This window comes from Tuber melanosporum (assembly GCF_000151645.1).
Source record: "Tuber melanosporum whole genome shotgun sequence assembly, scaffold_239, strain Mel28".
Taxonomy (NCBI): domain Eukaryota; kingdom Fungi; phylum Ascomycota; class Pezizomycetes; order Pezizales; family Tuberaceae; genus Tuber; species Tuber melanosporum.
The window spans coordinates 24,933-38,765 of NW_003298907.1; the positions used below are offsets into that span (position 1 = coordinate 24,933).

The window sequence follows — 13,833 nt, forward strand, 5'->3', positions numbered from 1 at the left end:
TCCAATCCATACAGTCTTTAGACTTGTAGCCTAGTTCTCAAGTCGAACTGAGTTGACTCCATTTGTCTCCATCATTGATGAAATGATCAGTTTCATTTGTGGGTTGCATCTGTGAAGGTAGTTGTAATCACAACCTTTTTTCAGGTAGCCTGACTTTAAACATCTCTAACTTCTTACCCAACAGATAGATGTCTTCTGAAGGACTTCCTACTAATTCGCAGAAAGATATTCTACCAAATTGATTAATATTCCCTCAGTTGGTAACGCTTGGTTGCTCTGGGTAACAGGGTTTCAATCACTGTTGTAGTATTTGAAAGTTATCCTCATAACTGCAATGTATTCTGAAACCTAGTTGCAACACTTTGTGAAGTCCAATGGCTTCTATGGTAGTATCCCTTAGAGTTCTAGACTCTTCTGGATATTGTAGGGTGGATGTGAATGTATTGGTCTCTCAATGAGATCCTTTACCATTTAATACTATCTCTTTGTATGAAAACATCTCATTACTTATAGCCTTTACCAAAGATATTACATCTTTGAAGCCTCGTAACTTTCTGAGTAATTGACAGATTTACTTTATTCTACTTCTCAGACCTAGCCGAATGTCCCCTCTCATATATCCTGTGAAAAGGATCTGGTCAAAGAGAGGGCCGCAACGTATATGGCGTTATTCTAACACCTTCAATTCTGTAGCATTATAGTCGCAGGACACAAGTGAGATTGATATGTATGATGATGTGTGGGCCCCGTAAGGGGGCTGGAGGGGAGTGTTGGAGACTAGAGATTCCGATTCTGGGTGAGGTTACCCTACTTAAGGTGACTTCTAAGTATCGGATCCTGGTATTTCTAACAAAAAGGCAAGACTATAAATAAAGAGTATGGAGGTACATGGTTTAGAGGTGGTTATAGATGTGGCGGAAGGCAATTTGTTTTGTTTTCATAGGGTTAACAACTGAGACCTAGGTAGGGGGCTACTTTTAAAATTATTTCTATAATACTTGGTAAGTGAGATAAGCTAAATTTAGCTTGCTGAGTAGGACATCCTGCTAAACAAGCTCCCTGCTTGATTGAGGTGATATCCTATCAAGGAACAGAATATCCCCTTAACCATGTAAAAATCTTGTCCTGCCAGATAGAACATATTTTTTAAAATTAAAAGAAATATAAGAGAATGTAAAACGAAAACTAAGAAAAGCGAGAAGAATTAAACAAAATATCAATAAAGGAAAAAGAACAATAGACTATATAAACAAGATCCTGTTCTGTATTTAAAATTATGCTAATTGTATAAATAGTTAAAGTTCCAATTTCAAGAAAGCTATACAGAAAAATAAGAAAAAGAGCTTACTTGGATTGCTGGAGTTTATGAATAGCAATATTGCTAGAAGTTAATTACAAACTACTTATATGTTTTTCTAGACATGTGAGTATGCCTATAGGTGAAATGTTCAACTTGAACTTATAGTAGTAACTTATAGTAGTATTAGGTATAATTCTACTACTCAGGTTTGGTGATCATATTACTACTAAGTATTAAAAACTATTTACTAGTTCAAGGTCTTCATAGTGTTAGTTTATCCTAATTTTGTTCTTAGAACTTTCTTTATTTTATTTAATTTATATACTTTTCTTTCTTTTATTTTATCTTTGTATAAAGAATGATAATATAATAAAATTTTATTACTTATAAAACAAACTTATATAATCAATTTACTATGATATCTGAGAGTTCTGTGGCATTTAAGGGATATTTTATAAAAATATGAGGCATTTGAGACCTTTGCTATTATAATAATGTATAGTAAACATATGTAATTCTTGATTGGAGTTATATTGCTTATTTTATTATCTCTATTCCTGAGGATCCATCTATAGCGTACTATATATGCTATAAAGAGAAAGACTAAAATCATATAAGATGTATCCTACAGTAGAGGTAAGAAAAAAGAAAAAGTCAATAGCAACAGTATTGTATAATGCAATGGTATCATAAGAGAGAGAAAAAGTAAGCAAGATAAATAAACTAATAGTACAATAGAGTTTCTGAAGAAACTCTGTTGTAATTAATGATATCTTGAGTTGATCTACTGATAAACTATGGCAGAAATTCTGTCGTAATAAAATATGCAACCGATGCATATTTGAAAGTCAAATTACAACGGAACTGACATTGGTTGCACGAGTGATATTTCATGACCCCTTGTGATCCCTAGCCTACTCCCGCCCCCCTAGTATCATATCAAACAATTATTACTTTTCATTACCTTAACGCGGGGGTCAGGTCCTGACCGCGGGCCCCGATATGCTCCGACCCATAAACGTTTTTTCCACCTTAACTTAACGCCCCTTGAAGCCGGAATAGCAAACAGGTATGATATAATAAATTATATTGAACCTTCTGCTATCTTCCCCCTCCCTAATCCCACAGCGCAACCTCCACAGCTACGACAGTTGTAGCCCCCTTGGAGACCGCACAGCATTCTGTTTAAAAGAAGTTCTGCTCTAGGACCACCTCTCCATTGCCTACAAGATGGCCCATCGTCAAGCCACCAGATCGGCGCAATCTAACCCCAAAGAGAGAACGTAGTTCCGCGAGCACGCTTTTATCCAATGCACTCTGATCAATTCTTCGGTTCGTGACATAAGTAATCCGTGCTTCCCTCCTTCCCCCCCCCATCCAACCCAGCAGAGCAAAAACTATTGAAGGCAAGCGATACATTCACCTACAGTGGCTCGGCAGAAGTGTTCGTGATCCGAGAGTTTGCAATTGTGCTATAGAGGCGCGGGAAGTGGGAGGATGGTGGGATTTCTGGCTTGAGAGTTGCCAACGATCAACCTGCCAAACTGGAGAGTGATAAACTTATTAGAGGGCCAAAGAAAATTAAAATTGAATGACGAAAATAATGATTAAATGGAACACTCACAAGATCTTTGGGTTGAAGGGAGATACCGGTAGTGAGTTGTAACTACCTGAAGCGTTTCAAGGACTGCTCTGGGTGGTTCCTCTTGCCAGGAGTTATTGCGATTTAACTCTATAGTGAAGGACCCCCAGACCCCCCAGACCCCCCTCTCCTTTGCTGACACAGGAATGGGCGGGGAAGTTAGGACATGCATGGGATAAATGAGATACAAGCGGTATCAATGAAAGGATTAGGATGATTTTGCCATACTCCATATCTACTCCTGTCTTTACTGTTGGTTTAGAGAGACTGTTGGTTTAGAGAGTGCCAAGCAAGGGAATGAAGTTTATCGCCACACCTTTCCTATAGCCATCCAGTTATGGTCGACCCCCATTCTATTCCGCTACCTGTACAACTGTACTTCCGGTATTTGTCAAGGGTCACAAGAGAGAGCAGCATGACTGAGAAGAAGGATATTTTCAGATGATAGACGCTCACATACCCGGACCAGGAAATTTTTAACTATTGCCCAAGGCCGCCCCCATAACTTGGGAAACCGGGGCAATGTTCTGGGGGCAGAGGAAGAGGAAAATTATCAAACCCTCCTCACCGGCAGTCACATCTCTTCTGGATGATTATGGAGTTTACTTTTTTCGCTTCCTATATTTCCGGTTCCACTGCCCATTACTGGGAGGAAGAAATAAGGACGAAATGTGGATTGATTGACTTGAGCACGACGCTATTACTAGAGGGTGTGAAGAAAAGAAATATCAGGATCAATTCCGTGGGTCGGGGATTTTCAAGAGGCAGCTTAGGAAAGCGAGACATGTTTCACGAACACTTCTGCCGAGTGACTGTAGTTCTCTATAAACTCTACTCGGGCCATCCTGGGTTTGTGGTTTTGGGGATGTGGATGTGTCGAAAAACTCGGCTCCGGAGCTTCCGCATGCGGTGATAACTCATGACCACAGAACACCCACACATCTCACAAAACCTTTTTTAAACATGAGAGGGTGGACTATACACGAATAACCCCTCGAATGAAAACATCTGAATTTTATGATAAGAAATTGTCTAGATGGGAGAACCCTAATAACACGATTTTGACAATTTGCCCTTTTCACACTCTTGCTCGTCAAACGACGACCTCCTCAATACACTCAATCCCATGGGCATCCTTGAGTTCCTTCCTGAGAGGATCACAGAGCTTTTCTGTAACCGGAGCGAGAATCCCTTTATCCGAGATAGTCCCGTCGAGCACCAACTTGGCGGCCACAGCACATGGGATACCAACTAGGCGGGCCATGGAGGTATATCCTACCCTCTCCCCATATTCTACAAGGGTAGAGGTACGGGTTTCCTGGCGATCCAAGGTATTATTAGTGTTACAGTAACTAGAGCTTTGTAGGAGTAAAGATACCTTAGAGCCATCGGCGGATTCAATACCAAACCTGTGTTGCAGCATAACCATGTCACGCTCCCCAGGTCCATACCGCATCTTCTCCTCCAGAGTGGCACACAGGGTGTCTAAGGGGTTACCCCTTGGTATGATCTTAACCTCACTGAACATACCCAGCCACCTCATCCCATTGATGATACGTTCCTTCTCCTCGTTGTCCCTGAATTTGGACTTCGAAGAAATGGCCCAAATGAGGTCCTCCTCCTTCTCGGAGGACGACCCAAGGATCTTTGCTAGAGCGGTCTTCCACGGGAGAGGGGTGTCAGAAGGTTTAAGGAAGGCAAGAGGCTCGTCAGATAGGAATCCAGTGTCGACGAGAGTACGGACAAATTCCGGGAATCCCTGGTAGCGGAGAGTACCACGAATGACAGTTTGTGCCTCGGGAATGGCATAGCGGTCCTTGTATACGGTGGAATCGCGGTTGGGATAGGCAACGAACGCAAAGCCTGGATAGATGAGGTACGGTTTTGCAGTCTCCATGAGCCTGGCTCCGTCAATTTCCTCGACCTGGGAACGCCCCAATTAGCTCAATTCCAGAAATGCATTAACCACAGAAAGGCCCCACCTTTCCGTTCTTGTAGTACTTTGCCGGATTACGCAGGGCAAGTAGGACGCCACGAGAAGACCAGGAGAACTTGTAACCAAGAGGATTCCCAGAGGCCTCGGGGGCCGGAAGCCCACCGCAGTAAGAAAGGAAGCTCAGGATCTTGCCACCCTTGGAATGAACATCCTCGATGGTCTTGATAGCGTACAGATGGTCGATACCAGGGTCGAGACCAATCTCATTCATGACCGTGATACCGGCATCCTTGGCCTCCTGGTTAAGCTCCATCATAGCAGGGCTCACATACGAAGTAGTGACAACATTCTTCCTTTCCTTAATAGCAGCTTTAATAACCTGAGGGTGGCAGACATAAGGAACCAAACTCAAGAATCTGTTAGCATGTCCGAACCCAATGTACCTAAGCAAACATACCTGATAACAAGATCATGCTTTGCAACTGCGGCCTCCAGGGCGTCGGTATTGTTAACATCGAGGGAGATCGCAGATGCGTGTTTGACACCTTTGGCCAGTTCCTCGGCAGCCTTGATATGACGGCAAGCTTTTCACTCATGGTTAGCATATCTACATATGTATCCTCAGTCAACTGGGCAAGATTTCCCAAATACTTACCGACAGTGACAGCGACGCCAGAGTCCGATAAGACCCCAAGACACGGTCCCGCGACGAACCCACTGCCAAGAAGCAGGACCTTGGAGAATTTCGATCCAAGGATTGGAGACATGGTGCGGTCCTTGAGTACGGAATTGTTCAATTGACGAAAACTGGCGATGTTTGGCGCTTCCTCTGCTCAAAAGAGATAGAAAAGGGTCTGTTGGTAGGGTAGTAGAGGGGCAGTCACTCAGTTAAATGGTGTGATTGAACTATTTGTTGAGGCTCAAGATGATTGTGAAACATCCTTCAACCCAGAATGAAGTAAGACTCATGCCAAGTTTGCGGCTAGCTGCCACAACTCAGAGATTGTCGCGGGGATACCCCTCCAGAGAGCCTTGCAGCTCCCCAACTTTGTGGCTCACCACAGTAACAGTGTGGCTCAAGCTCACTTTGTGGCTCAACACAACCTTACAACTTCGGGGGTTTTTGCACAGCGAGGGCTGCGTCGTAAACACACTCAGACTAGTTTGGGTGGTGTGCATTGCCAAATGCCAAAGAAAATTGTGAAAATTGAGGTCAAAGATGGAGAAATTAATAATTAAGAGAAGAAGTTAAGGGCACGTCTGGTTGCCACTCCAAACCTCTATTTTGGCCCTGATTTTAGAGGTTTGCTACAAAACTCTATTTTGCACTGAAGTGACATGTCTGGTTGACAGTGAAACAGAATAGCCAAGTTGTGGTAATGAGCTCAAAATGAAGGTATACAAAAAACAGGTTGACGCTGTTTTTCACAAAATTGTAAAATGAAAATGAAAAAAAAAAACCCCCTACCCCAACTACACCAAGGTTTTTATAAACATAAAGTGCATTGCTAATATAAGTAGAAAAACCTAAAAAAAAACCTATGTCCATGATGCCCAACTCTATTATTTATCAAACATTATCCCTGTTTACCCTAACGATGTTATGCAATATCAGCCTTGTAGTCGAAATTTATGAATGCTCACAATTTGACAAAAAGCCCAGTCGTACCTCACCTCTAAGCGGGAAGGAGTATGTTGCTGAATTACTCACCTTCAACGAATATCGCATTTATGAGGTCCTTCATATGCCTAAGGGAACCTTTCTCGAGTTGAGAGACTGGATGGTTATGCATGCTGGTCTACGGGAGACAAAAGATCTCAAAAGAGGAATAATTCATGCCATTATTGGTCACCACAATACAAATCACGAAGCGCAGGAAAGATTTCAGATTAGTGGCTACCTAGCGACAAAGTAAGTTTTTTAAAAAATATTATTTTTTTTAAAAATAAATTAAATGTACATAATTTTTAATGAATAATAATAATATTATTTTAGAGTTTTCAATACCATTCTTGATTGAATAGTAGAATTGTCAAAAAACAAGATCACACTTCCAAATTCTAAAGAACTTCCACAAGAAATCTGGAGAAAAAAGGGAACTGTTTATTCCTATTTTATGGATACATTGGGAGCAGCAGATGATACTCATATTTCAGCACAAGTTGGCTGTAAAGATATTCCCAGATTTAGAATTTAGAAAGTGGAAATTTGTCAAAATGTACTAGAAATATGTACATTTGATCTTTTCTTAACTTGTATTATTCCAGGGTGGGAGGGCTTAGTACATGATGGACGAGTCCTACAGTGGGTACTAGAAAATAGCATGCAAGTACAGGAGGGAAAGTACTTCCTTAATGATGCAGGATATGCACTATGGACATGATTCTTAGCTCCATATTAAGAAGTTCGATATCATTTATATAAGCAAGCAATTTTGAAGCTTTAGTGTGTATATATTTTCTATATTTCAATATGATTTTTATTTAATATTACTTATACAATTTACTAATTAAACAAAATTGATATAATAGATTAGACCTAAAAGTAAGGAAGAATTATTCAACCTGTGATATGTGGATGTACTGAGACTCCACGGAGTACTATAACAGTTAACCAAACCTATACCTATACTGGTATCAAGAGACTACTGTAGTAGGAATGGTGGTAGACTAGAGTCTACCGGCTAGAGGTACTGTTAGTTAGGTACCTCGGTTGGGCATGCTATACTATACTAAGAAGTATACGGGTACTAGTATGGAGTAGTAGTTACCCTACTCCGTAGAGTAACCTAAGTAGTCAATTTAGGAGTTACCCTGAATTACTTGATGGTAAGTCCAGGTAGAGTTACCCTACTCTGTAGGGTAACTCAGTGTGCTGTTACCCTACCTTCAGACTAAAGTTATCCTGCCTTAGACTATGGGTTACCCTGTTATGGAGTCAAGTTACCTTAACTTGAAAGTAACTTATGGAGGACTTCGGGGAAGTTACTAGATTGTTTGTCACGTGAAGCTACATATGGTGTTTGAATCTCAGGTTGTGCGGATCACTTCCGCACAACCAGTTGAGCTCTGAACATGCTGTAACTTGGAGGTATAGTGGCTAACACTGCACTCCGGCCCTGTTATAAGTCCCTGGCGTCATGTGCTACAGCCTGGAGAGTTGCTGTAAGTCTAGTAAATGTATTCAGGTGGAGATGATCATCTAACACAGTATACATTCCCGCCATCTGTCTGTCCGGAGGCTGTCTGCGGGATATATGAGAGCGTGGAGGTAAACCTGGAGAATGGTCTCTAGGTAGTTTTGTGCAAAGCGGACCAGAACTGTCAGAGTAATACTACTTTGAAGTCTAAGATAGTCAGTGAGGTTACCTAAGGCTAGTAGGCAAGGTAACTGAAGTCCGTTGTCACGAAAGTGTAATAGTATTTGAGAATTATTAGGGACACTGAGACACTAGTCTAAGGTTACGATAAGACCTGTTTCTAGGAGGGTTGACTGTGGATAGCACCTATTGGTAGTCAACATCTGAAGGGGTCTATTGGGGAAGCTACATGGCCATCATCCACAATGATATGGAATAGAGTAGAACTAGATAGATGTTCAGGGGCTGCAGATGCTTGTAGAAGACAAAGTGTATATAGGTAGAGAGTTCCATAGTTGGTATCGCATCTACTCGGGCATAGCAGCTCACCACTGACTTGTCTATGATATGAAGAGTTTTTACTCTGGCAGTTGCATTGTAAATACAGCAGTTAAAATACTTCTATCGGGTGGATATTAGCAAACTACAAGAGTTGTCTAGTTCGCTACGGGGGATCCTTGGTCCGATCCATAGAGGTTCGCTAGGCAGTACAAGGGAGTTGGATGCTCGGAAGTACAGAGTAGTGATTGGGTGCAACTGGCAGTATATGAAATCTAATTAAGTATATGCAAGTTCTCCTCTACTCTGGCAATCAACTACCTCTCGAGATCAAGACGTAATTAAGTAAAAGCTGTGGCTTAACGATATTAAGTTTTACCGTTTTGTTTCTTCAAACTCTACTGTTGAGACTTTTGACATTTATTATATTTGTTCACTTTTTGCAGACGAATTCATTTCAGTACAGTGGCAACCTTGGGATCCATCTTCTCAGAGGGAGTCCCTGTTACTGTGGAAGCTTGTAATTTCTTTGAATGAATTTCTGGAATACTGAAAAAGTAGTTCTCAATCCTACAATCACGAATCGAATACCTCTATGAATGTCAAGTAAAGTTAGTGTTAGTTCCCTGTACTTTACATAACTTGAGTATGAAATGTAATGGGAAGGAGGAATGTTTAGATTGGGAGAAGGAGTTTGAAGAAGATCAGAGACACAGTCAATGCACAGAAGGGAGGTTAGAATTAAAAGATAAAGTACAAGAATATGTAGCTAATAATAGCATGAAAGAGTTTCGTGACATTCTGGCTGAGCAGATATGGGTTCATTATACTACACAAGTAAGGAGTTAAAAAAATAATAATTTCTATTTAAAAATCAATAGACTAATCAAAGCCAGTATAATATCAAACAATAATAAAATAAAATGGTTACAATTCACTCTATTCAATAACTTATTCTCATTTACTTTACAACTTACAAATTCACGACTAATAAACTAATCAGAAAGGATCAGTGTTTTTAGATGCCTGAAGCACCTGTAGGACCTTGTGCAGGAACTGCCAGGAGCCTGGAACAAGATGGGATGGCAAAATATTGTCTATCCTCATCCTTGAACCACCAGAACAGCCATGGATAGAAAGGATGACAACTACTATCATCTGAGGTATCTTCTGATAGAAGAAGGCAGATGATTGCATGGAAATATTGGAGGTAGTATTGAAACTTGTAAATTGACATTAGTTGATTGACATAGATTGAGGAGGTTTCAGGAGTCCAGCTGGAAGTTCAGAAGTTTGATGAATTAGTGTAAAGGTTAAGAGATTGACAGAAGATTCTTGGGACATATTCTTTCCTTTATTATCACAAGAGTATATAGAAGAAGAGGTAGCATACCTAGAGTGATACTGAATGGTATGGGAATTCATGGAATAAGGGGGATACATTGTTTATGTTTTACTTATACACCCATCTTTATCTTTAGTTTAGAGAAGAGAGAGTGGAGCTGTTTTTTCCTTACCTTGCATCTTTGTACGCATCCTATCCCAGCTCCTGCAGTTCTTTGCTTTCTCTCCACCACTGCACAAGTCAGTCAATAACTGATATACTCCTCAATCATACGACGTTATATGAGAGGGTACAAGATAGTGGAGGATGGCTAGCTATGGGGAAGAATTGTTGGAAATATTGAAAGACTGCAGGGAACCATGAAGGATGGTAGAAAATGGCCCTCTACCTTAATTTGACAGGCATGTTCAGAAATAGACCGAACAGGATGATGAAATGCCATCCATCATAGTCATGACTCAGAATGGTCAGACTGCCTCGCTGTGAATGCTGTAAAAGATAGGCAATAAACAGACAGGTAGAAATACCGAAAGACAAGAGAACAATACCACAGGTATGCTCAATAGCATATATGAATTCCAATATTTTCCCCATTTACAAAATAAACAAATAAATAAATAAGTAAATAAATTGTAAAAAAAAATAAAGAGGATAAAATAATAATAAAAAAATTATAATTTACATATAGCTTCTCATAGCCAAAGGTCCCTTGCCTTTCCAGGTTAAAGAGTAATAAAAATAGAGGTTTTTAGATCTCCTTATCACCAAGGCTCTCAACCTACCTCCTTACCACACAATGCAGCCAGGATACCAAGTCGCCTACAGTGTACCTCATACAAACCAAAACATCTCTGAACCTAGGTTTCTTAGCTCAGATATGAGTAAAGAGAATGTCTCAACATCTTAAACAGAAAGCCATTGGAGAACCAATGGATAACTCCAGTGCTAATAACGCTACAATATTCAGTTATTAGACTTCTGTCTTTCCTACTCTCTGATAACCTATTGGAGGACCAGCAGGCAATGCTTTTAGGATACCTCGTACTTCAAGAGCACCCTTTCACATTTTAAGATGTTTGTCATTATGTCCCAATACCCATACCGGAGATCTTGCATGACTTGCTGCTAGGATTGGTATATTCAAAGGGCAAATCTGGTAAGATATTATGACAACAATTGATACCACCAATACTGCCTTTGACACCTGATTGGCTGACTGGCAAGTCATTGCATGATAGTTGATAGAAGCCAATAACGATTTTTAGAAGAACAAGATATATATGACAATAACATAGCAACTATTTTTTTGTCGGTATACCACAGTAGAGAAAAAAGGTGTGGGAAATACAAGAAAGAATTAACTAAGAAATAGTGGCTAAGTTGGCAGCACAAGAAGCTAAACAGAAGTATCATGAGAGGGTAACCAGTCACTAGCATCAAGAAGCTCTAGAATAGGACCTCATCCTGAAACAAGTATTCCAAGAGTTCCAGGAATACCAGACTCAACAGAACTGGGCAACATGATCACTGATATCTAATCTGGGCAATCGTGTGTGTTGAAAATTGCTGGTCTCCATGCTCACAAGCACTGACCATACTAACAACCACTTATGACCACTCAATATACTCAGAACCTGACTGACATGTTTGTAACATATATGATGTATTCTGAGCATTCTTAACATCATTACTAGACAACTACCTCTCCAGCTATTATCCATTCGTCTATCTATTCATTCGTCCATTCATTCATACATTTGTTTATCAGTTTTCCAATTTGTTAATTCTTTTGCTCATCCATCTGCTATTGGTTTTTCAATCACCCTTTCATTTGCCTCTCAGTATATTCAATGTTGTTTTCACAGGCTAGCGATTTGTCCATTCCTGCTTATTCATTCCCCTCCCACCACCGGCTTTACTGTTGCGGACATTCTGGCTGTGTAGTTTGGAAAAGCACTTCAGGTAGGGAAGGGTATAAATATCAGGGCAGTTATAGCCCATTGGAAGTTTTTATTTTTGTGTTTTTTATTGGTTAGCAACTGAAAGCGCAGGAGACAGGAGAAATATGGAAGGTAATGGGAGCATGGAACGCAGTAGGAGTGTAGAAGGTAATGGGAGCTCAGAAGGATATTGGAGGGTCTTTGTAGAAGTCTGTTGATTGTATGTTTTTTTTATTAGCATGAGAAGCAGGCAGAAGAGATGGAAGATGAGTGTGTGAGATACTGGTATGTAGCAAGAGGAAATGGTAGGAGAGGAAAGGTAGCTAATCTTTATCATTTATCTCTACTCTTGTGCTTTCCTGTCAGTTTAGAGTAGTTGAGCAAGTGAGTTGTAGAGCAAGTAGGTTGTTGAGCGAGAAAGTTGTTAAAGTGTAAGAGAGTCGGAGAGAGAAAGTTTCTCCTATTCCTGGTTTGGCTACTTTCTTGGCATTTTGTTTTGACTGAGTGATAGTTTGTGATAGCAGACTTTATCCTCCTATAATACTGAGCATTAATTTACTACCCTGGACAGTTATCATTTTTATTAAGTTAGGAACATGGCTTGATGCCAAAGTCCTGAGCTCAAATTATGATACTGTTGTATCATACTCTAAGATTTTTGCTGTTACCATTGATCTCCACTTATCCTCATCATTGCTATTACCTGACTGATTCTTGCCAGCACTGGGCTGAACATTATTGTTGCCCTCACTTGTCTTAATTTTTACCATTGCTATCTTTCTTGTGATCTCTACTGTTAATATTACTACTGCTCTTACCACACCTGTTCCTTGCTTCTACCATTGCAATGTCTAAGTCGAGTATACAGGGGATTAACATTCTTACCTCATATAGTATCAAGCCTCTCTCTAAAGCTGCTAATTATGGAGAATAGAGGTTGGCTGGCATAGATATACTCGCTGAGAAAGAGTATTGGCCTACAGTCTCTGGAAATATCACCTGTCCTACAGAGACTTCTGGGGCTGGTACAATTTGAGAAACAATATCTGGTAAGACCTGGGGTATACAGGGTAGGCTTATGGATAGTGCACATCATGAGTTTTATGTGGAGGAGCAAAATTGCAAGCTGCTTTGAGAGAAGCTTGAAAAGCGACATGGTGCGAAGATCAGGCTAGGATCCAGTGCCTAAGGGAGGAGTTTTCCAAGGTTGAGCTCCCAGACTCTGATAACCTTGTTGACTATATCTCTAGTCTTGAGAAACTGTTCCACCAGTTAGTTGCTACTATTGAAGTCTAAGAAAAGAAGGATAAAAAATAGCTTCTATTGTCCAAGCTGCTATTTTCCTACCATCCCTTTAGAATATTAGTTTAAAATAACATTGACTATGGCGATACCGCTTATAATGCAATATGTAACCATCTTATACTTGAGTACCAACAGTTGACTATTTCTACCACTGTTGAGAATAGAGCGACAAATGCCTTCCATGCTGGTAGAGGAAAAGAGAACAACTGGAATAGAAGTTAGACATAAAAGAAGGAAATTTTTATTAGGAGAGAGAGTCAGGAACAGAGTGTTGGGAAAGACACCTGTTTCAATTATAAAGAGTTTAGACATTAGGCAAATAAGTATCCTACAAAGCAGCAGGTAAAGATAGGTCCAAGGAGTAGTAGTAAAAGAAGAACTAGAGGTTCAGGTCCTGGACAACAGAACACTCAGAGTGCGAACCCAGTGATGGCAAATGGAGTACCTAAGGCATGTACTGCTAATGTCAACAAAAAGGTTTCTCAGTCACAAAAGATTTTAAACTCTGGTGCTACACATCAAATGACCTCTGATTGCTCTTTGTTCTAGATACTTGTTCCAGTTCATACCTCAATTCAAATAGCGAATAGTTCAGCTATAACGGCTGAGGCTGAAGGTAAAGTCTTGGTGAACTTGGTAGTCAATGACAAGAACAATCAACTTATTTTGAAGCGAGTCTTGTATGTGCCAGAGATGGGAAGCAGTGACCTTGTTTCTGTTCTCTGTA

General features: G+C 40.3%; 1 protein-coding gene; it reads right to left on the minus strand.

Annotated features, from left to right (window-relative positions):
* Positions 1 to 3,936: 3,936 nt before the first annotated feature.
* On the minus strand, positions 3,937 to 5,737 carry GSTUM_00000988001 (uncharacterized protein). XM_002838213.2 has 5 exons: positions 5,534 to 5,737; positions 5,336 to 5,462; positions 4,925 to 5,285; positions 4,321 to 4,866; positions 3,937 to 4,260 (listed from the first exon to the last, which is right to left on the minus strand). Exons 1-5 carry the CDS (start codon positions 5,643 to 5,645, stop codon positions 4,036 to 4,038), a joined length of 1,371 nt encoding a protein of 456 aa, XP_002838259.1. The 5' UTR covers positions 5,646 to 5,737; the 3' UTR covers positions 3,937 to 4,035.
* Between the last annotated feature and the right edge of the window lie 8,096 nt (positions 5,738 to 13,833).